The 23,040-nt window shown below is 46.4% G+C and overlaps 1 protein-coding gene across 1 annotated transcript in view; it reads left to right on the top strand.

Annotated features, from left to right (window-relative positions):
* Positions 1–23,040, top strand: part of BRINP1 (BMP/retinoic acid inducible neural specific 1) — an 84,960-nt gene that overhangs the window by 50,134 nt on the left and 11,786 nt on the right. Inside the window, exons 3-6 of the mRNA XM_057377896.1 lie at positions 9,474–9,664; positions 14,583–14,752; positions 15,983–16,088; positions 22,723–22,959. Coding sequence (XP_057233879.1) covers positions 9,474–9,664; positions 14,583–14,752; positions 15,983–16,088; positions 22,723–22,959 — 704 coding nt within the window. The remainder of the gene's footprint in view (positions 1–9,473; positions 9,665–14,582; positions 14,753–15,982; positions 16,089–22,722; positions 22,960–23,040) is intronic.

Below are 23,040 nucleotides of genomic sequence, written 5' to 3' on the forward strand. Positions count from 1 at the left end.
CATCACTTTTTTGTTGTTTTTTTTTTTTTTTTTTCTCCTCCTAAATCAGTGAATTTGAGCCTTTGCCAAGCGAGGAGCGCAACTGACCGGAGGGGGGGTGATGGCTCCATTTTCTAACAACAGTTTGAGTTTTGAAACACGGTTTCATGCTGCGTTGGAGAAAATTTTGTGCTTTTTTTTTTTGAGAAAAAAGGGCAATCAAGGCTAAATTTCCGATATTACTTTGCCAGTATTGACAAACGCTGTGCTTAAGCCGCCGGCGGTGCAGCAGCCAGGTACCCTCGCCTGCAACGTGAGGAATTAAAGGTTCAAGGCGACATTTCTCAGTTTTTTTTCRTCTGAGCAAACTGTGAATCATGATAAGTAAAGAGCAAAGTTTGGGGCTGCGGTGGCACAGGCTGAGGTTATCAGCTTGCTACAGCTAAAATGAGTGAAAAAAAAAAAAGAAAAAGAAAAAAGTCTGTGGTCCACACATGCATCMATCTTCAGGAAATTAAGCAAGTGCAATTTAATGAAATGATTTGTTCCAAACTGTGTTCTTGTAACAGTCTTTGATCAGTGCCATTGTGTTCCCAGGAACACTTGTAGGAGCACTGGGAATCCACGTGGTGAATTTTGGGGCAGGGTAGGCTGAGGGGGTCCAAGGGCTCACCAGGACTAGGAACAGTCCTCCCTGGGTGAATTTATATCTGCTCTGTAAATTAAACTCTCCCTGCCCATCTTCCATTGCAAACTTGCTTAAAAAAGCAGCAGATTTAAATATTCTCATGGACTACTTAGCCACTTCATCAAGGRTGTAATCCTCTAATCCCAGAGTCCAGATAGAGACATCAGTGTGAAAATATCTGGGCTGTGGGGTATTTTTTGGTGGTTTGGTTTTTGTTTCTTTCTTTGGGGGTTTGGGGATTTTTTGTTGGGTTATTTTTGTGTGTGTTGTGTTTGGTTTTTTGGGTTGGTTTATTTTACTTTGTTTTGTTTGACTTTGTTTGACTTTATTTGACTTTGTTTTCTTTGACTTTTTTTTGTTTTGTTTTGTTGGGGTTCTTTGTAGTTTTTTCTTGATTTTTTCCCCCCAAACCAATTGCTACAGCACAAGACTGAATGATTTTAGGTTTTTTCCTGTCTATGTCCCATTTGTCTATGTCCCATCCTGTGTCTTGGCTTCCCTTCCAACCTGTTGAATGATGTCTGCCCTCATCCCCTGGATTTAGGATTGTGTGCTGGGCAAAGGAGTGTCCAAGAAGACAACTGAAAGAAGTGGGGAGAAGAGAACCTAAAATCATCCCAGGTTTTCTCAAGAACACCTAAAATTCCTTAAATGACTGAGACATTTCCATCCATTGCTTCAATAGCGCGGTTCTTCRAAAGCTTCTTCTCGACAGCTCCTTGACATTCCAGCATCAGCTTGACTGTGAATCYTGGGTCAATCTTGTAAAAACAGAAATCCAGGAGAGCTGGTATGACAAATAATAATTGTGTCATTGTATTCCTAACCACAGAACTCGAAATGCCTGATCCACAGATGAGTTCCTCCAGGCTGTGTCAGGTATTTTAGTGGGAGAATTGTTCCGGCCACGAATCCCGTGATTTTTATCCTAGTTCACGGTGTTGTGGTGTTGTCCATCCCAGTGCTTGGAGTACAGGACCCTGCAGCCTGTGGGAACAGCCTCCTCAGCAGCTTAATAAACCATGGCTGGGGTGGGTGAGCTTTGAGGGAGAAAACAGCAGCAGGGCAGAACATTTTCTGTTGTTGATAATGTTGGCGAACAGCGCTGGGAGCTCACAGAGAGAGTCATTCCCATTTCCAGCAGCTCCCATCAATCCCAGTGGAAGCTGTAGGGGCTTAGAAATGCTGTCAGCCCAGCGGGCGGACAGATCAGATGGTGTGAGCAGTCATGGGAGCCACTCACCAGCAGCTCTGTGGGGTGGCCATGGCTGGTGCTGGGAAGGGCACCCCAGTGCCCGAGGTGTGGGATTTTTGTGAGGGAATCTGCACAAAGGATGTTACAGGAAGAGCTGGGTGGGATAAATGTCCCACAAGGGGTGTTTGCACTGGAACTGGTGGGGGAGGTGGAAGGGGATTGCAGCAGCTGGCTCAGGTGGGATATGGGAATGGATCCACAGAGCACAGATGGAGGCAGCTGCTGGGTTTCTGGGTTGGAGAAGTTCAGAAGTTTCTGTGTGTTATCAAGGAAACAGAAACCCATGATTTGGAGTGATCCCAGGCAGATGAAAGGGTAGAGACCCACCCTGCGGTGTTTTCATGTGTTTGGATTTGAAACCAGGGTTAGGAACCACAGCCACACCCTGGCCATGATCACGTTTAATAACAAGCAAACTTCATAGTTATCAGATTTGATTACCTGTCTTTTAACTTGTTCTTACCTGTTGCTGGATCACTCTACCTTGAGACTCTAATAGTAAATTTATTCCAGGTTTTTTTCTAAATAAATCGATCTTTTGGGCACCCAACAATTACATGTTGCTTCCTAAGAGACCCAAATGGAGTCTTATCCTAAGAGAGAACACAAGGCTTGGAATCATGTTTGTCTGTGGATTTTAATTCAACCTGTTTACCAAGGGGCTTTCAAGGTCACATGAAATCCCTCTGACCTTGAAGGAATTTTGTTTCTTTTTGATTCTTGCGAGCCTCATGTCATTCTGGACCTANCCTCAGAGTTTTTAACTCTGGAACAATTTAATATCCTTAAGAAAATTATCAGAGATGAAAACAAAGGTCTGGAGCAGGCAGAACACTGAGCTCATGGCCAAAGGACAGACCAAGGGAAAAGCAACAGGACATTCTTCCATTGTCCTTTGGAGCCAGGTAGAGGAGGAAGGAGTCCAAGAACATTGCTTAATTTCTGCCATAGGAGTCTGCTGAGTGACTCAAACACTGATTGTCCTCTCCTTGCTTCAGCCCTGTCCAGGTAAATGCCCTCAGAGCAATAARCCTGCTGCAGACAGCACAGCATTTATCAATAGATCAATAGTCAATTTATTTATCTCATTTGCCTGCCAGCTGTCATAAGAGAGCCTGTCTGCTTATTGCTTGTTATGCAAAATGCTGTTGGACTTTCAGCTTAAGTGATTTCTTTTTCATACTTCCCTGGAATTAAATTTTTAGATTTTTTTTCCCTCCTCTCTTTCATGGCAGAGTTTCAGCCTCTGTCTAATTTGGAACTGGTTTGAATCTACAGACTGGAGGTTTTTTTAAAATAGATTAGGGGGGATGAGTGCCAAACCCTCACAGGAAACTAATTCTTGTAGGYCCTTTGAAAAGCTCAGCTTTGAAGAGTAACTTCTTCATGCTGGCCTAGATAGGGAAGAGGCCAAGCTGCAGAGGAGAGTGCTAAAGGAATATTGCACAGCTCAGCCTGGGGCTGTCTGGCATTTTGAGGGCACAGACTGGAAATGAAACATCRCTGACCCCACCAGAATCAGAGATACCCCGCACAGACAGTGTTAAGCCTGATCTGGCAGAACAAGATAAGCTTTATTGGGCTGTTGTSATGCTCAGCCCCTGTCCCATGGCATTGTTTGCAGAGTCCAGGGCTTGCAGGAACACTGAAGAGCCRTGGCCCTGAGGACTGGAGATAACCAGGACTTTGTTCAGTTATGGCTGGGACAATTGGGCTGAAAAAAGGAAAGACAAAGTAAAACAAAACCCCTGAACCAACAGCTCTGTCGTAGGAGCATCTGGAAAGATTTTGGAAGATTTAGGGCTTGTTTCTTACCCACACAGGGCCTAAAATCTGTCTGGTTTGGTTCACAYTCATTCTGACAGCTCTAACACTTGTCTGCAATGCACACAGACCTGTCCAAAAAATGTCTGCCTTAATGATGGGGAGGCACTTGCAGGAAAACAGGGACAGAGACACCAAAATYCCAGGGAAGGTGAAGGCTCTCGGCCATCAGGGAGTCCTGATGCCATCACAGTCAGTTTGTGTGCAGTACGCCAAGGAGAGGCAGTATGCCATGAAATAATGTTTGTGCTGTGTTGTTACTGAAGAAGGTGCTGCCTTCAGGAAGGCCCATCACCTTTGGGAGCAGCTGATGCCTTTCAAGATAAATTCTATTTAAAAACAAAATTAAAGAGCCATCAGGCAGAAAGGAGCTGGTGCTTGTCCTTGTCCAGCTCCCAGGGAAGGGTGGGGCTGCCCCTGTTTGGGGTGTCCTGGCTRCCCTGAAGGAGGTACCCCCAGCACCAGGGGAGCTTGGGGTGTTCCACTTGGGCTTTGTTCAGTGCCTTCCTCCTCTGCTATTTTTTTCCTTTTTAAAACAGACCCTGTCTTGATCATTCTTTAACACATTAAATCTTCTTTGTTCCAAGCACCACCCCCAAGGTCTGTGCTGAACCTTTCTCCTYRCTCACAGGCTGTGGTKGCCTTGSCCATTTGAAGATGGGGAATTTGATTTGCTCCGATGGCCTCTGTCMCTCTGCTCCCATCCTTCTGCCCTTGGATCCTGCTGTCCTTGCTGATGGAGCAGGGTGGGATCTGCATGATTCCAGCCTCTCGACTTTCCCTCCCTCTTCAGTAGTTTTTTTTCCCTGTTTTTCTGTTTTTCTCTTTCCCTGGAGGGGTCATAGTGCTAATGAGCACTGAGAKGTTCCTGGTGGCTCCTTGTGCCCCTGACACGCTGGCCTTGATGGAAGCTCATTAATGCAGGCTTGAAGGGGCAGCATTTCCTCAGCTACAGCCATATTCAAATMAAATGTGTCCCCTTTTACAGGGCAGAGAGCCTTCCCTACGTGCGTGTGCCTTCCTGAGGCTGTGCTTCACCCCTCAGCCCTCTTCCCCCTCAGAGCCTCCTACCCCTTCCAGCCCTTAAGAGAAGCTCCTCAGTGCTTTCTCCAAAGGCAGGAATGCATTTTCTGGCACACCCCACATTCCTTTGGGCTCTCAGACATCAAGAACCAAGTGCCTCTCCTGCACTACTCAGTCCTTAGGTCACAGTTTCTCCTCATCCCATCTCTGCCTAAGAGGTACTGACTCTTGGTCCTCCTTGTAAATGTTTCTCACCTTTCCAAAGCCATCCAAAGCTTYCCTGCTGCCTCAAATTCAGGTCCTTGCTTGGGATTTCTCCTGAGGGTCAGAAAACTGTGCTCATCCCATCTGTCCCAACCCCAGCTGTACCTCGGGTGCCACCCTAATCCTGGCCGAGTCTTTGCAGCTCCTTCCCCTGGAAAATGAGTGAGGAACAGGGCAATATTTCTCTTTTTTAAATGCCTCAAGATGTGTAGAGGCCTCACTCTGCATCCCAGGGGGTGGCACAGGGACTGAGGTGCCACTGGTGGTGCTGAGGTGGGTGAAAAAAGCCCAGAATGGTTTGTGTGGAAAGGTTTCAGTGCCCTTTTGCATCCACAAACACAAGACCTTGGTAAATCCTCCCAAGATTCACTGACAGAAGGATTCAGTGGTGACAAACACACAAGGGTGCTCAACCCAGCACCCTGAATTCGGTTTTGGCCAATTTGCTGCTTCTGCAGAAAATGCAATTCAACCTAGAGTTGAAAGCTAATGGAAAACCTCTTCTGGGAGGTGTTTCTTCACAGACTTCAGGAGTTTCAGACTGGAATATTTCCTAAGGTTGGATCTATGCTGTTCCCTGYGAATAAATATTTTTTATGACCTCAATAATTCTAAATTATTTCACTAGCCATAATGTTAAGTCTATTTTCCTAAATTGTAGCATAATCTTGGCCTCAGGTGCATCYTGCAGCACAGGGCTCTGTAGGTTGCACAGCAGATTGTTGGATTTAGAGGTTTGCTTTCCATGTAAAATGCTGGAATTGAGTGAGCCAAGTTTAAAATGTATTTTTTGGACATTAAACAGGAAGTTTAACAAGGCCATATCATTGCTTGACCACTGAGGTTGGAGCAGATGACCCTGTTGGTGTCCCCTTCCCAATTTAACCCTTCTTTAATTCCAATCCCAACCCATCAACATCACACAAAGGAACAAAACAGCCGAATTCTCTGCAATACCTATAAAAAAGCTTGAAAACTGACACCAAGTAAATTCAAATAATGCATAACTTAGAGGGAATTGCAACTGGTTCATGGATATTCTATGAGCGGAAGATAAACATCTAAGTTAGTTGCATAAATTATTCATCATAACGTATTTGCTCAGCTTTTCTCATCAGCTGGGAAAGCCACACATCCAAGCACAGGGAGAGTCAGCAGAGCTGGGCTTTCGCCTCCCCAGTGTGCCCTAGGAGCAGGGAGCCCTGGGGAGGGATGGCATCAATAAGAACGGGGTGAGAGAAGTTTCCTTCACTAGGAAAGGGTGGATTGTGCTCAGGGCTCATCTGCTCCATGAATGGGGACTGGGATGGTCAGGAAAGGCTGAAGATGTGGCAGTGATTCCTTTTAAATTCCTGCTTTTGCCTCCTGTGATTGGAGCCATGAGGTGATGTTGGACTTGATGAAAAAGATGAAGGTGATGTTGGACTTGGTGTAAAAAAATTACCCCCCTTTCTCTTTGCACACGTTGTTTACCAAATTTTCATTCTCCTTTCCTGCTTCTCCCACGTTCCTTGCCCACTGCTCCCCAGTCCATGGTCCCAGTTTGCCCTGTCCATCTGCACACCCTGAGTGGAGACACTCCCAGGGTTTGGGTGTTGATAAATCACAGAACCACAGAATGATTTGGGTTGGAAGGGACCTTACAGATCCTCTTGTTTCACCAGGGACACCTTCCACTATCCCAGGGTGCTCCAAGCCCCATCCAACCCGGCCTTGGACACTTCCAAGGATCCAGGAGCAGCCACAGCATCTCTGGTGATCAATACCTGACCATCTGCACYTTTCAACCCAATGCTGCTAAATTATCTATTCCAAAGCAGCAAAACCCAACTCTCTACACTTTATTGGGAACACGAAACATCCCCCCAGCCCTTTCTGAAAGCCTGCTGGCTCTGGAGTGCTCCAGTCCCTCCTGACTTTATGGGTACTGCAGGAAGCAGGAGTCTGAATGTGTGCTCGAATTTTACAGGAAGCAATAATCGTCTCTTTGGAGATGAAGCACAGATGGCATTTTTCCTGTGCTTGAGAGTTATGATCTTTCTGATGGGAACATGGGCATCTCTATTTACCTTGCCTGCCTTTGTGCATCCAGCTCTGCCCCTTCCCATGCAGGGAAACTACTGAAGAGATTATTTCCTCCTCAAGGGGGATTTCCTTGTGCAKMRAGCTYTGGGAYTGAAACTCTAATCTGGAATGGTWACAGCAACCTCTCTGTAGTGACAGAGAGAAACCATTTGTCTTTACTTTTAAGATTTTGTCTATCATTAAAATCAACTTTTRCACAAATCTGGGACAGCAGAAAAACCTCTCTGCTCCATACAGAGAATACATTGGTGATGTAATTGTTATCTACAGAAAATTTGGAGCCAACGGTCTGTTTCAGTCACTCCTGGTGTTAAGATCCTGGTGTATGGAGGATTTTTTCTGGCTTTTTGACTGAGGTTTTTCTAGGAAAGATGGATGTTTCTGCAGATTTCAAGGTTTGACACTAATGGCTCTTGTAATGTGATAAGAGGCGTGTTTTGTTTTGGCATTTTGACTTGGCTTGTGAAAGCAAGGAGCTACAGAGAGGGCATTAGCACAGGTGTAAGGGGATATTTTGAGGTAAATAGCTGGCACTTTGCAGTTTTGATGAATGCAACTGCTGTTAGGCAGCCTGGGGTGTTGTGAAGGGCCCAATCAAAATAAATACCTGCATAATTACATGGAGTCAAATAACCCAACACACAGRGAGTGGACTGAATGCAGGATCAACCTGGGTGGAAAAAAATCTGGTTTGTGGTCCTGGCTTTGCAGCTGAGTMTCYGAAATGTGCCTGTGTGTCAGGRTCTGTGCCAGCCAGGTGTGGCTGTCACTCTGGGTGACACACAGTGATGGCAAGTGATGCCTCAGCTCCAGGTGATGACATTCCTGGTTTGGACTGGGTGTTATGGATTATTCCACTGTGACACATTTGACCCCAGGATCCTGCTCAGAATGCCAAGTCTGCCTGAAGAATGAGGAGTCTTTTTCAGAGAGGGACCCTACCCCGATTCATGCCTTTCAATGATAGCTRTGCCATCCAAACACTCAATCCTCAAACCCAACCCCAAACCCTTAACTCTGATCAATGCTCTGATCAGAACTTCCCCCACCACAGGACATCACACTCATCTTAAAGAGCTGAGGATGAGCAGAGTGAGGGATTTTGTCTCCTTCAGTCACTGTGAGGGAGTCCTGGGCATGGCTGGACTCCAGACTGTGACGGGAAATTGGGAATGAATTCCTTGCTTTGCTTTGCTTTGCTTTGCTCGCCCGTGCAGTGCTTTATCTGCTAAACTGGTTATCCCCACTCGTGGGTTCTCTCACTTTCACCCTCCTGGCTCTCTCCCCCTCTGGAGGAGTGAGTTGCCAGCTGGGGTTAAACCACAACACCGATAATGTAAATAAAATGTGTGTCTTAAAGCCAAKTTACAGGAATAAGGGAATGAAAAGTGACAGAGAAACCTGTGAGTTGATGGTCTGGGAGACAGCTTAAGATAGAGCAGGTGCATTGTAGGGGAATGGTATAAATAATGTCCTCCCCTTTAAGGAAGGCCTTGCTCAATATTTTTTAGAGGACATTAATAGGCTCCTCATTTTTCAGGTGCTCAGCTGGTGATGTTTCAGAGGCCTGGTTTTYAGATTGCAGGTGTGCAAGCTTTTCTCTAGGCATTTCCCTCTGCGTCATTTCAAAATGGATACCTGCAATAAAGAGCTGCTTTTGCAAACATTATCTTTATTTTTTTTCCCCCACTTGCTCTCAGTTTAAAAGCATGGATTTGAGAATCGCTTTGGGGTTTTTTTTTTAAGCACAAACAAAAAAAACCCAAACGCTCTGCTTTCACCTTGGCCTCTGCTTATGTCTGAATCCATCCTTTTTAAATGGGTTATCTCAAAAATTGTTTTGCAAAACRATCTTTTGCCATACTCCTGGTGCTGAAAGATGAAGATGTTTGGAGAAAATGTGTCTCCTTCAGCTTTGCTTTGTAACAATGTGCTGGGAAGGCTTGCGGGCAGTGGGATTATAACAATGGTCAGTTTGGGCTAGGTCTGTGCTCTGAGTGGCTCATTTGCTGACAGAGACCAGAATTTACTGCTTTGTGGAGAAGTTTAAGTCCCCAAAGGGTGGGAAGGTGAAGGCACCAGCCTGCTTTTGTTTCAGGGGAGCCCAGCTCTCTGCCAGACACCTCTGCTGACTCCAAATCCACCTCCTCACCACCCAACCCTCACAGGGCATTGTTACTGTGCAGTAATGTCTCACTTTTCCTCTTGTCCTCCCTTTCCCCTCTGTCCAGCCCCGTGGCCTCACGTGTTATCCATGTGGGGGTGTCCAGCAGGACCAGCCCCATGTCCACCCTCCTTCCCTGCCCCTGCAGACTGAGAGCCTGACCCCTGTTGTGTTGCTGTGTTGTGGCACAGGGAGTTTGCCCGTTGGAAGGTGAGGAACACAGCCATCGAGAGGAGGGACCTGCTCCACAACCCGCTGCCCCTGATGCCCGAGTTCCAGAGGAGCATCCGCCTGCTGGGCAGGAGACCCACCACGCAGCAGTTCATCGACACCATCATCAAAAAGTACGGCACCCACATCCTCATCTCTGCCACCCTGGGAGGTAGGTGGCTACCGGGGCTGCTGTCCCACAGGGCTGGTGGTGGTGGGGTGGTGAAGGYGCTGGGCAGTGCTGGAAATGTGTCCAGTTTGGCCTGGAGCTCCTGGAGGGAGTGCAGCAGATGATGGTGAGGGGAGTGGAACACGTTTTGTGAGGAAAAACTGAGAGAGCTGGGGTTGCTCAGCCTCGAGAAGAGACCTCATTGATAAACATCTAAATGGGGGTGCCAAGAGGATGAACCAGGCTTTGGTCCATGGTACCAACCACAAGGACAGGAGGAATGGGCAGAAAGCAATGCCCAGGAAGCTCCACCTGAACATGAGGAAGAACTTCTTCCCTGTGCAGTGACCACACGCTGAACAGATTGCCCAGAGAGGAATGTCCCTCAGTGCAGATATCCCAGAACTCTCTGGATGCAATCCTGTGCCCTGTKCTCTGGGATGGCCCTGCTGGAGCAGGGAGCTTGGACCAAAAATCCCACTGTGGTCCCCTCCCATCTGAACCTCCCATGACTGTGAGACCATGGTGCATCCTCCCAACACCTGTCTGTGTACCCAGAGCATGAAGAACCTTTGCAAATGAGTTCAGAGCACGAGGGGGGATTTCAGCCCCTGTTTTCTCTGTGTGGTGTGGGTCAGGAGAAACCCATCCCTCATCTGGGGACCATCCTGCCAGCCCTGCTCCGCTGCCCTCAGCGTCAATGAGGAACGTGTTCATCCCTCTTTTTTTACAGGATGAAAACAAAACCATCCTTTCTTGCTGGAGCTGGAGGAATTKTAAAGAGCTCCAGGGAAAGGGAGTTCAAGGAGTTGGGCAGGGAGCACGAGCAGAGGGGAAGGGATGGCCAGAAGGCCTGTGCTGAGTGCATTAACGTAGAGCAGACTTTCAGAAAAACAGCAGCTCAGTAAAACCCCAAATGTGTGTGCAGGGGCTGCAGAGAGGTCTGTGAGTGCAGAATGTGTCAGGGGTGACACCAGAGAGAGCTCTGTAGGACCAGCAACTCCTGAGCAGGCACTGCTGGGGGGCTGCAAGAACATTTTGAGTGGTGGCCATTTTACATTGGAGGGGTGAAAATCAGCAGCTCCTATTGATATTTGCTCCTGGTTCTTTTCTCCCCCTCTGCATTATTTTCTCTGTTCTTTTCTCCCTTYGGGGTGTGCTTTTCTTTCATTTAAATGCTTTTCTTCCAAGAACTGCTGTCTGTAAGAAGGGTTCTGCAGTAACAAAAGCTCAATTTTACTTCAGAATTTGTTGTTGTTGTTCCTTCTGATGTACTTCACCTCCAGCCTTGCCACATTGCTGTGTTTGTGGTGAACTTTGAGGAATTTCTGGCCATCTGGCTGTTCCCAGAGCATTCTGCAGACCCTGGGATGAGATCAGATGTGTGCATTATGATTCATGCACAAGTTGGGTGGGAGGTGAATTGGCACAGCTCCCCTGAAGTCAAATGGCCTCRGGTGTGGCAATGTCCTTCAAAGGTTCTCGGGCTGCTCTTCCAGCCCAGGCACCCAAACAAGTCCATTCCATCTGCAAGAAATGTGAGAGAAAGGAGATTTCCAACCGCTGAAGAGCGCAAGTGACTGCTTTCATCAGGCCTTAATGAGCTCTGGGTTAARATAAACTGCTTTTTATTGAGGAATTCACTTCTCAGGACCATGTTTTACAGAGCCAAGACAGCCAAGTGAAGTGAGGTTTTTTTTTTTTTTTGTGGGTTTACTTTTTTCCCATTGACATTCCACTTTTTCTTGCCACTCACATCTGTGGAAATACGAAATAAGAAAGACCTTTGATGGTAAAATATATTTTTAATTTTGCCCRGGCGAGGGTGTAAATTATTCACGGGGGCTTGTTTCTTCTCCTGATTTTACAACACAACAACTTTAAATATGCAGGGACTTGTAATGAGAACTGGTGTTGGAGAGGGGAGATCTAAATGCTCCAGCATGGTGAGCAATGGTGGGGAGAAAAGAAGGATTTATCTTGGCAATGGCACTCCCAGGGAAAATGTAGATGGAGCTGGGCATGCATTATGCACGGAGGACACACTCTGATTGCAGGCTGTGGGCTAAACAAGAGCTCTGGGACAGAAAAGCAGACTGGTCCTGGCACAGCAGCTCTGCCAGGATCTGGTGTTCCCTTCTGCAAGCCCTTCTGCCCTGGGTGACAGCCGTTGGTGGCTCAGGAGGTGGCAGACAGTGACAAACTCACTGGCATTGAAATGCGGGTGGGAGATGCAGCAGCACATGGACACAGCAGTGATGTTCACACCTGGCCATGGGAGGACAGCTCTGGTCCTTTCCAGAGCACTCAAAGCCCCCAGAGCTCAGTAAAACCCAGCTCTGCTCCAGTCTGGTTCTGACAGTGCATCGGTGAAGGGTCACTTTGAGGGTGTCCATGCTCTGGGATGGAGCACTCAGAGCTCAGAGCCAATTTTCAGGGAAAGCCCTTTGAGGAAAAACAACTCTGAACATGTCATCCGCTTAATAAAGGAGAAATTAAGACTTAATAATGCAGCAAAGGTCTGTTAACCTCTSCTGATCCAAGAGCTGCTCTCCCTTGTGCCCCCTCCATGGGGATGCTGAGCTTTTCCAGCTGCACAAAGAGATTTCCAGCAGCWGAGTCCCTGCTCAGCACCCCAAAATCCTGGAGACAGTCCTGGTCCTTCAGGAATAACGTCATAACTCATGGACTTCTCTTTTTCTTCCTCAGGGAGGAAAAAACGACAGCTTTTGTGGGGAAGTCACTGATTCCCTCTGCCCCAGAGTGCAGRTTTCTCTTCCCTGCTGTGTTTCTCACTGCCTGGTTCATGTTGTGCAGGGAGATCTGGAGATCTGACACCCGATTTGATTCCACCCAGGCTTCTTCTGGCCAAGGCATCTCCAGCCTCAGCACTCCTCTAGTGAAAATGAGCAAGTCTGGAATGAAAAAAACTCCTGATTTTTGTGCCTTGGCTTTTAATATATATCCCCAGAAAAAAGCTGGGGTTTTTTTTGGTTTTTTTTTTTTTTTTTCCAGTTATTGGTGGAATTGATGAACAGTTGATGGTTGTAAATCACAGCCAAGGGGAGAATTATCCCAGGTTTTCCTTCTCCTGCCACAGCCTCAGAAAATGGTGGCAAAGCCTCATTTCTCTCTGCTGCATCTCCTTGCAGTTAAATGCTTCTGTTACACSAGAGATGCAGAACTTATGGTTCAAAATACACTTTCACTCCCATCCAGCCTCTTCAGTAGCAAATAACTTGATTAATGGACAAAGTTCCTTCAAATCCCCCTGAAAACCACCAAGAGATGAAACCTTAAAGTGCACCAGGGAATTTGTTTTTGTGAGAGGCGACAACGATGATATTGTTACTACCACAGCTTTGATTGTGGTCAAAGGCTAGTCTGTTGTTTTTAACAGAATATTAAAGTTTTACATGCCAAACTTCTCCACTCAGCTCCTGGGAAGCCAATTAAAAGATTTCAACTGATCAATTCTTTTGATGAAAAGTACCTTCTTTCCACAAAAAAAAAAAAAGTCCATTTTTCATCTCCAAGCCAAAGGCTGAATCCTCAACACAACTATTGCTTGAAAAACTGAAATCTAATAAAAATATTTTGATTTTCAGCCAGAATATTTTTGGTTTGTTTTCAGGCATTTGGCTTCCAGATAAAAGCTGGATAATTTCCAGGCAAAGCGAGGGAGARAGCTTACTGGGATTTTGGGTTATTTTTTTCATGTATGCAATAAAAGAAATAATTTGGRCGAATCAAGCAATTTCAGCTAATAAGAATTTTAAAGAAAAATAAGTCCTTGTTCTCTTAAAAAAATATGCAAAACGATGAAGAGCAAAATATGTTTTGGCCTTGCAAGTGGTGGTACCAGTTTTTTTGGACCATGCTATCACTGCCAGAGGCAGTGTATTCATCAGTGGTTCATCTATCAAATCAGAACAAGCACCATTCTGCTCATGAAGAGAGTTATGTAGGAATGGCACATTCCTGCCATAGCTGTGTCTTCTCTTCATTTATTAAAAATCCAAGTTTTGTGTGTTAAGCGTGCAGGCATTCCACCTTTTTAAATCTCCTACAGTGCCAGCCTTTTGTTAAGAATGAACTGGATTTTAATGTGCCTCATCCACACAAATCAAACTTTTAGGTGAATATTCCTTCTCAGCTTCACTTGCTTTTYAGATACATTTTGTTGCATTCAGGTTTCTGGATGTTTATCAGCTCTGAACTGTTTCACTCCCAAAATCCCTGTGGTTGCCAGTTCAAAATCACCGTCTCCTGTCCCTTATTTTGTACAATATTTTTCACTCTCCACCTGAATTCCCTGAATGAGACTCTGGGAGAGGAAATAAGGGTGGTTAGCTTAAATTAACTTTCTCATTTGCTCTTTCCTCTGATTTCTTCTTTTCACTCAGCCCCTTTCCCTTCCCCTTTTGCAAGGCYGCTGGAAGCTGAGGAAGCCCAGCTGACATTTGTTTGTCCACTGTCCCCAGCCACACAATTCTGTTATATTTTCAATTTATTCCTTCTGTAAACCAGGGCAGACAGAGGCTTGCAGAGAGTGGGATCTGCCCCATCAGGTTGTGTGTCATTCTGGAGGCACTGCCCACAGAGAGAACTGTTCCTGGGGTGGGGAACATGGGCTGAATCCTCTCTGGACATTGTGGCAAAGCTCTGTTGGCTAAAAAATGCCCAAAATGTTGTTTCCTCGATTCAGTGGAGCTGCTTTACTTGGCCTCTCTGAGTAGAGGAGGAGGCTCCTGTGCATCCCCCCAGGGTGCTGGTGCTGGTGACCAAGGGCAGATTCCTCCAAGAGTTCCTCCCTCAGGTGTCGGACTTTTCTTTCTTTARGTGCAGCAGATGACACCATTTGCCCCTGTTAAGATGGCCCAGCCTGGCAGCCTGAAATCTCCTTTTCTTTCTGCTGCAGGAGAGGAGGCCTTGACCATGTACATGGACAAAAGCCGCCTCGACAGAAAGTCAGGAAACGCCACCCAGAGCGTTGAAGCTTTGCACCAGCTCGCCTCCTCCTACTTTGTAGACCGTGATGGCACCATGAGGAGACTCCATGAGATCCAGATCTCTACCGGAGCGATCAAGGTACCACATCTTGCYTTGGGAAGAGGAAAAGGATTGTGTGGCAACATGGATTCTGGAGGGATTTGAGACAGGGCTTTGCTGGTGTGATGTGTTCTTTGATCGCAAGTTGTTTTGTTCCCAGGGTTAGTTTTTCTCTTAAATTGAAGAATTGATTTCCCCAGGGCCACTAATATCTGGTGGATGTAGGATAGGAGACGTCCACAAATGGTGACAGTGACTTTTGGAAGGCAGAGAGGGAGCAGAGGACCCAGACCAGTGATGGAGGTTGGAAGGGAAAGGCAGGGCTGTGAAATGAACAGCCCCGTGCCACCCAGGAGTGCTTGTCTCCTGTGGCTGTAAGGCTGCAAAACATCTCTCAGCTGAATTTGCTACAAGAAAAGGTGAAAAACTCAGTGTGGTGTTACTGAGGCATCTGGAATGAAGCGGGCTGAGAGACAGCTTGGGGGCTGCAGCAGGAAGGAAGGGAAGCTGCTCAGAGAATACAAAACAGGGAAAATGGCTCTGCAGACAAAGGCTGCCTTCTCTGAGAGCAATCATCCTCCACTGGGCAGGGATTTTATTGTTGCTGAGCTCACTCCAGGGAAGGTGATGTGGATGGAGTCGTCATTGTTAGCCATTTCTGAAAGGTTTCAGCTCTCGTTATTGTTCTGTGCTGTCTCATGGCTGAGCCTGCTCCCTTCTGGATGGGAAATTGTATTGAGATATTGAAACAGTGACAGCAGATAATCACCCGTGCTGAATTCCGGAAGGGCAGCTCTCCTCCATGGCTGGAAACCAGCAGCAGCAGCAGCAGCTCTGCAGGTCATCTGTGCCTCCATCCATCCTCAGCACAGGGCTGCTGCTCACATCTGCTGTGGGAGCACCAGGCACCGCTCTGGGCTGGCAATCCATCTCYGTTCCTCGCCTTCCAACGAGAGAAGCCAGGGAATAATTCCTCTACAGGCTTCTGATGTTCTCCAGTGGAGTTCCTCTATGAGAAACATCAATCTGCAGGATCCATTGCCAAGCCCAGAATAGCCTGCAGTACCCTAACGAAAGCAGGCACAATTCATTCTGATTTTTCAGCTGCACCAAACATTAGCTGTGTCTGTGCAGGGTGGGGCATTWTTTTCCCAATTAGGGAAGATGTGTTTGGGGTGATAAGGAGTCCTTGAATTAAAAAATTAAAAAAGCCTGGGGAAGGCATGGTGCTGCAAAGGGAACACTCTCTCTTTTTGACATCCTCTGCAGGTAACAGAAACTCGGACCGGCCCCCTGGGCTGTAACAGCTACGACAATCTGGACTCTGTGAGTTCTGTCCTTCTGCAAAGCACTGAGAGCAAACTCCACCTGCAAGGTAGGGCCCAGGAACTGGGGAGTGAGGTGGAAACGAGGGAGGGGTGCCCTTTTTCTGAGCCTTTCGCCCTCTTTTTRCTGTGATTCTGCCTTGGCTGAGAGTTCCTTGAAGCTTCTGGTGGCTTCACACGATGCTCAGCTGAGCTGAGCCAGGGCTGACCCCAGGGCAGTGTCTGGGTGCCCTTTGCCACTGAATTTTGATGGAATTCTGCGTATGATACACACASCAACACAAAAAACAAATGTGACCTCTTCCATCAACACCAAAGGAGAATTCTGCCCACGTCTCCCCGTCCCTCCCGAATTGCTGATTTGTGTAAGAGGTTTGCAGATCAGCTTTCAGGACTCTCTAATGACCGTAATCTTTGGGAAAAGTCACAGAGGTTTTATTTGGATGCTAGAAGCCATGGCTTCAGTCCCAGCTGGGGAGCTAGTCCAGAAGTCAACAGATAGAGGTCATGGCTGAATTAATAAATAAATACATGCTGGTTAGCAAGAAGTCAACTTCRGTAGAAGGAGGAAATTCACTGGGCATGTAATTTACGAAGGTTATTCCCAAGTTTTCGACAAAAAAAGGAAATGTGGGATTTAATTGCTCATTTGCCCAGATGGTTTTATTTCAGGAATCCTTGTACTTGCACAAATTTTAATTTTTCAGATGAATGGGCTACATTACATCTTCCGCTTTGAGTATAATTTGGCAAGTGCTGTTTTAATCTTTGGTTTCACAGAAACTGGGTTTCATTTACCAAGTAATGTTGTGGATATAATATTATTGTTGTTATTATTTGCCTTTAAAAATAATAGCCAGGTTGTTTTCACTATGCCAGTGATTATCCAAATCACTGAGTTCTGGTTTTTACCTAATTAACAATGAGCAGTTTGAGGATATTTTTTTTTTTTTCCACACTGTGATAATGGCTGCTGGTAATGAAAACCAGAGAATGACACATGAGATAAGTGGGGAAGCAGCTAAATCAGAAGGCAGCTTGGGTTATGGGCAGGCAAGTGAGTAAATCAATAGACCTCGATTGGTTTTCTGATYTTACAAGGGAGGAGATAAACCAAGGGAGGGGAAAATGAGGTGGAGGAAGAGAGAAAAGTTAGGAGAGAGAGGGGATTTAAAATGGATGAAGCTGTGATTTCTGATGGGGGTCAACCAGACGTGGAAAAACCCAGAAAAAGCCACGCCAAGGAGGCAGCGAGGGAAGGGAGGAAGACAGGAGCTCTTCCTGAGAGAGCAAAGTGACCTTTAAAGCTCCACCTGAGTTTCCTGCCTAATCTGGAGAGCGGTTCTTGGGATAATTACCCAGGATCCTTCCTCTGCTCTGAGAGGCTCATTAGGAATTAGTCACAGGGCTGCAGCAGGTAATGGATCGTGACCAAGTCTCCTCTGATCTGATTAGCAGCCGAGCATGAGCTGCTGACAGAAATCCATGTTCCTGCCTTCATGTCACTCCAGCTCCGAGCCCAGCTCAATAAAAGAGCAGCTTCTTTGTGCCAGGGAGAATTTCTCATCCTGAACTTGCTGCCTCCCAGCCCTGAGAGCTGGGGTTTCAAAGCTGTGCCCTTCAGGAGTGACAATGGCTGGAATGGGTGCTGAGTGCCCTGCTCTGGGTGACAAGGTGGGGATCAGAGGCTGGGCTTGGTGATCTTGGTGGTCTTTTCCAACCTAAATGATTCCATGGGTTTGGGCAGGTTCTCCAGCCTGGAGATTTCAGGGCAGGACGGCACAGGGTGCTGCTCTTATGGTTCCTGGGACAGAAAAGAATCACTAATTTAAAAACCAGTATCCACTAATTTAAGAACCAGTATCCACTAATTTAAGAACCAGTATCCTTGTGGGCTCAGCATGCATGGCGTGCACTGGGGTGTATATATAGAAATATAAATATATATATATACAATATTTATCACAGGGCACAGAAGGTCTCCCTTTTCCCCAGCWCTCCCTGGAGCAGGATCCCTGTGGTGATGCAGGGCAGGATGCYAGCAGCTCTACAGCAGCGTGGTGATAAATGGGAATTTTTGTTYCCTGGACAAAGCATCCTGGGCTGAAATTGGAAAATTTGACTGAAAAATAGCAATACTTCAAAAAATTTCAGGAAATCCGAATTTCAGAGACATGTCCTGTTGTATCAGTACTGTTATTGACGGTGTGTTTCAATATTGGAGCAGAGCGCTATTTCAGTGAGGTAAAATCCTCCTGTGCTGYTCTAAACACTGCAACATTAAACAGGAAATGTTGCATGTCAGGCAGTTTGTTACATCAAATATGGTCATATATTAYAATACCATACATAACACATAATGTTATATACAATACTTGTAAAATATTAAATATATCATATTACTRTATTTAATATTATATTGTCATATATGTATAAATACCCTTGTATTGGTATTATTAACTTATATATTATATTGACTTATATATTATACATAACTACATAGGGAGATACATTATATACCTACATAATATATCTGATAATAGAACATTAGAATTTACATTACAATTACTATTAAACCTTTTTCCAAGATGGGCAGAACAGTAATGACCAAAATGGGCAGAACAGTAATGACAACACAAAACACATTTCAGCTTTTCAGTGCAGTGAAATGAGGGAGTAGGAAAAAAAATACATTTAGAAAGTCAAAAGTGCTTTTGGAGTCAACATGCTCTCACAAAATGCTTCAATGAAACTGCATTTTCAACAGAGAACTCTTCTGTGGAAAATGTTTCAAATAGCTCTAATTTTGAGCKGGGGAAATTTACCTCTTTTAATGCAGGAAGCCTTTTATATACAGTCTAAAGGCAAACATCTCTCTCTAATAGTTTTTTCTAGGTGAATTAAGGACATGTTCGCTTGTCAGACACTTCATATTCTGCCTGTAGTTATCTAAAATAAACCTATACCAAATCTGTGCTGCTCTTCATTTTTTAAAAAAAGGAGATTTATGCTTTAGAAAGTGGTAGAATTTCTCCTCTGATCAATAAGTTACCTTCAGAAATAAGATATTCAAGTCAGCAGCAAACTTACCTTGGGCATCTGTTACCAGGTCCTGAGGCTGCTGCTGGGGATGAGCCCATTCCTTGTGCCCTCTGGCTTGGACTGAGGGATTCTCCCCATGGAAATGCTCCAATATCTCAATTTTTAAGACCAACTTGCCCCTTTCTTGGCTGCTGACTTGAGGTTGCTTCATCAGTAGACAACAGTGAAAGATTGAATATATATATATATAATTTTTTAAAATGTTTGCAATATCCCAATAAATTTCTTAGAGAACAAAACAGCATTTGGGATATTTTATCAGGATTGTGGCTGGCAGCAGGGCTTTCCCAGCTAGCACAAACTGTTCTGTGGGGCTGTGATATTCCTTTGGATTACAGCTTTCCTGCTTTACAGGCAGCCACTGAAACACCCAGAGTCACCTGTGCTTTACTGACCCTAATCCACTGAATTCCAGCAATATTTATTCCTTGGAATGGGATAAAACTACTCATGGAGAGGGAGGATGCCAGGACTCGGTGAGATGCTGCTGGCACAGTGCTTGTAAAATCTCTTGCTGAGATCTGATCACAGGATTGCTCAAAACACAACCAAAAATATGGATATGGACCTGCCCTTGTCTGGGGATGATGAGGAACCCGTGGATATTTATGTGTATGTGTATAAAAGTATTTCTGTGAAAGCTGGCACAGCTGTATTTCAGTGATTCTGGKTTCTTCCACGAGGAAATTCCTGGCTGGAAGGTGTGTAAACCCTRCAGCATGTTTGCAAGGCAGGGGGGTGTGTTTGGAGTGTGCAAAATTGTGCAAACCCAGCTCTGAGCGTGTGCTTCTGGTCAAATGCTKCAGGTAATGATGGATTCCAGCAAAACTGCTTTCCTGGTGAAGTGTTTATAGAAGTGCTTTGTTGAGTTGGTGCAAAGTGTTTCGGGGTCTGATTGCTCCTCAAACATGATATTATTTTTTACAAGAGGAGGTTATCTTGAAAATACAATTTTTTTTTCTCAGAAACCATGAGTTTTATGGGCAAAAAGCGAATATCCATGTGAAGCACTGCAGTGTTTTGGGGATTACAGGATATTCATGTCTCTGCATCTGCTGGCATGCACAGTGGATGTCCCTTGCTATGAAAAATCCTTTCCCTGAAAACTGAGTTGCTTTTTTCACCTCTAGTCCTTCCAGGAAAAAATTAAAATCAAAATCTCCAAAGCTCCAAATCTCTCATTTGTAGCTGGGACCAAMCAGCTTGTGCTTTTTCCAAGTTAAAATTCAAAGGGAAGCTATGGAGAGCTGAAGAGCCTGAGGTCATCTGATCATATTCAAAGAGCCAGAGCAGGTTGCTCCTCCATGAAGCAGAGTGGAAAATGCATTCATGGGACTTGGACCATGAATGAGGAGTCAGTGCACATCGAGGAGTCCGGCTCTGCTCTCATGTGGGCTTGAAAGCTCAGTGAGTGCAGCTGCCCTCGGGCTCTCCAGTCCCTTTGTGCATCAGTTCTYCACCAGCGCTGCTCTTTCATTCCATCCTGAAGGAAAGTTTTGGATCCTGGCAGGTGGGACTGACCCTAATGTCGGTGTGAAGGTTTGACCATCACTCCCTGGTGGTCACTTCAGATAAATCACAGAATCCCAGCATGGTTTGGGTTGGAAGGGACCTTAAAGCCCATCCCAGTTCTACCCCCTGCCATGGACAAGGACACCTCCCACTGTCCCAGGCTGCTCCCAGCCCCAATGTCCAGCCTGGCCTTGGGCACTGCCAGGGATCCAGGGGCAGCCACAGCTTCTCTGGGCACCCTGTGCCAGGGCCTCACCACCCTCTCAGGGAACAATTCCTTCCTAATGTCAAGTCTAAACCTACTCTCTGTCAGTTTAAATCCATTCCACCTTGCCCTGTCACTACAATCCCTAAAAGAGCCTAAAAGGAAGTCCTGAAGACAGCAGGAAAAAATTTGAGCTTCTTGTTGAGACACATCTCAGAAAAGACCAAAGGGATTTGAAATTGCTGATCCTCCTCGGGCCAGTTTTGGGATGTTTGCAGGGATGCTGCAGCCCGGCCAGCTCTGTGTATTCCTTCCTGTCCCCAAAGGAATGCTGAAAAGGCAGCAGGATCTCTGCAGGCACGGAGCCTCCGAATGCCAGGCTTGAAATTCTTCCCTGTGTGAGGGATATTCCCAGCTGAGGGGTGCTCATCCTGCCTGGAGGCTGCCAGTGGGGTCAGAGAGGGGCAGCTCACTGGGCACAGTGCTCACCCAGAGCAGGGGGACAGGACACAGGGCTCCCTGAACCTCCTGAGCCCCCACACCTGCTCTTCCAGAGTCACCTCACAAAGGCTGCACTGACTCTCTGGATCCCAAAGCAAAAGGGTAATGAAGGTCCCAGGGTCACCACCCGCTGTTTTTCTCTTGTCTGAGGTGAACAGGACCCATCAGAGATGGGCCTGCACTCCTGAGAGGGGTCACAGCCCTTTTTGCCATTCCTGCACACTCTCATGCTCTGAATTATTGTCTGATTTCCATTCCGCCCCAGCGAGCTGTCAGCCCCGGCTCCRGTAATTCAGCGCAGCAGAAACACAAACAGATGGGTAATTGACCCATCACTGCAGCGCAGTTCAGGCACCTGCTCGCCCCATAAACCCCTTTCCCTGCCCCTCCAGGATCCCTGGGCTGTTCTGGGTGGGCTCCTGGGCACGGTTGGCTCTGAGTCACCGTGCCCTGCCTTGTGCACTGCAGACACTGACAGGGGCTGACAGCAAGGGCTGGCCAGGTATCAGCAAACAGCTGGGAATCCTCAGGGAGKAGGAGGAGGAGGAGGATGGGATGGAGAGCCATGAGCAGTGTACAAGGGGCAAACCCTTACACTGTCCATGAGTGCTGGTACCCGAGCGAGGGTGCGCTCACACCGATGGATGGAGCCACAAACACCGGCCATGGAGAGAGGGGCGAGGGGAGACAGCTCCAGCTCCTGTAACTCTGCTGTGCACACTGAACCATGGGCACCAAACCCATTTGCACTTTTATAGGATTTGGCAGGCAGCCYTCCTAGCAGGGAGCGAGCTGTGAAGGCTCAGGTGCCCAACTCYTCTGTTTATGCTGTGGGAGTGGGCACTTAACTCTGCAAGGATCTTTTAGAAATCCCTTCCTGTGTTATTTTCCTTTYTTCTGTGTTCCATTCTTTCTTCTTTTCCCCTTCAGTGTGTATTTTCCTTGTTCCTGTGGCACCAAACCCATTTAGTCTCTCAAAATGGTTCAGAGCAGCACAATGCTCGTTGCTTCTGAACCAGCCCTTGGTTTCAGGGGACAAAAAACCCCACACCTGGGAATAAGAGAGGCTTTGCATTCAGGGGCTTCGTACCGTGCTGGGATCTGGGAATGGGATCAAGGGGTGTTGGGGATGGGGAAGTTGCTTGKCACTGTTCTCCCACAAAGGAGATGGGCTCTGCTCTCAGCTAAATCACTACTTGCRCTGGAGGGATGCAATTTGTACCTTTCTTATTCATGAAAGCTTTAATTCTTCATTGTAACTTTCCTAAACTCTTAAATAGACAGGTTTTGAAAAGAGGAGCAAACACCTGAAATGACTTTTGTATTAATTTTTTTTCCCGTATCCCTCTTTTTTTCCTCTCCAGGTCTCCAGATCATCTTCCCTCAGTATTTACAGGAGAAGTTTGTCCAGTCTGCCTTGAGTTACATCATGTGCAACGGCGAGGGCGAGTACATCTGCCGGGACAGCCAGTGCGGCTGCCAGTGCTCCGAGGAGTTCCCGCAGTGCAACTGCCCCATCACCGACATCCAGATCATGGAGTACACCCTGGCAAACATGGCCAAGACCTGGACTGAAGCCTATAAAGATCTGGAGAATTCAGGTAACCCAGCCAAAATCACTTTGTTAGAGCAAAACTCGCTTTTTTCAAAGCAAAAACTCACTTTTTCAAAGCGAAACCCAC

This window comes from Malurus melanocephalus, unplaced genomic scaffold, assembly GCF_030028575.1.
Source record: "Malurus melanocephalus ecotype Western Australia unplaced genomic scaffold, MMel_1.1 scaffold_331, whole genome shotgun sequence".
NCBI classification, from domain to species: Eukaryota; Metazoa; Chordata; class Aves; order Passeriformes; family Maluridae; genus Malurus; species Malurus melanocephalus.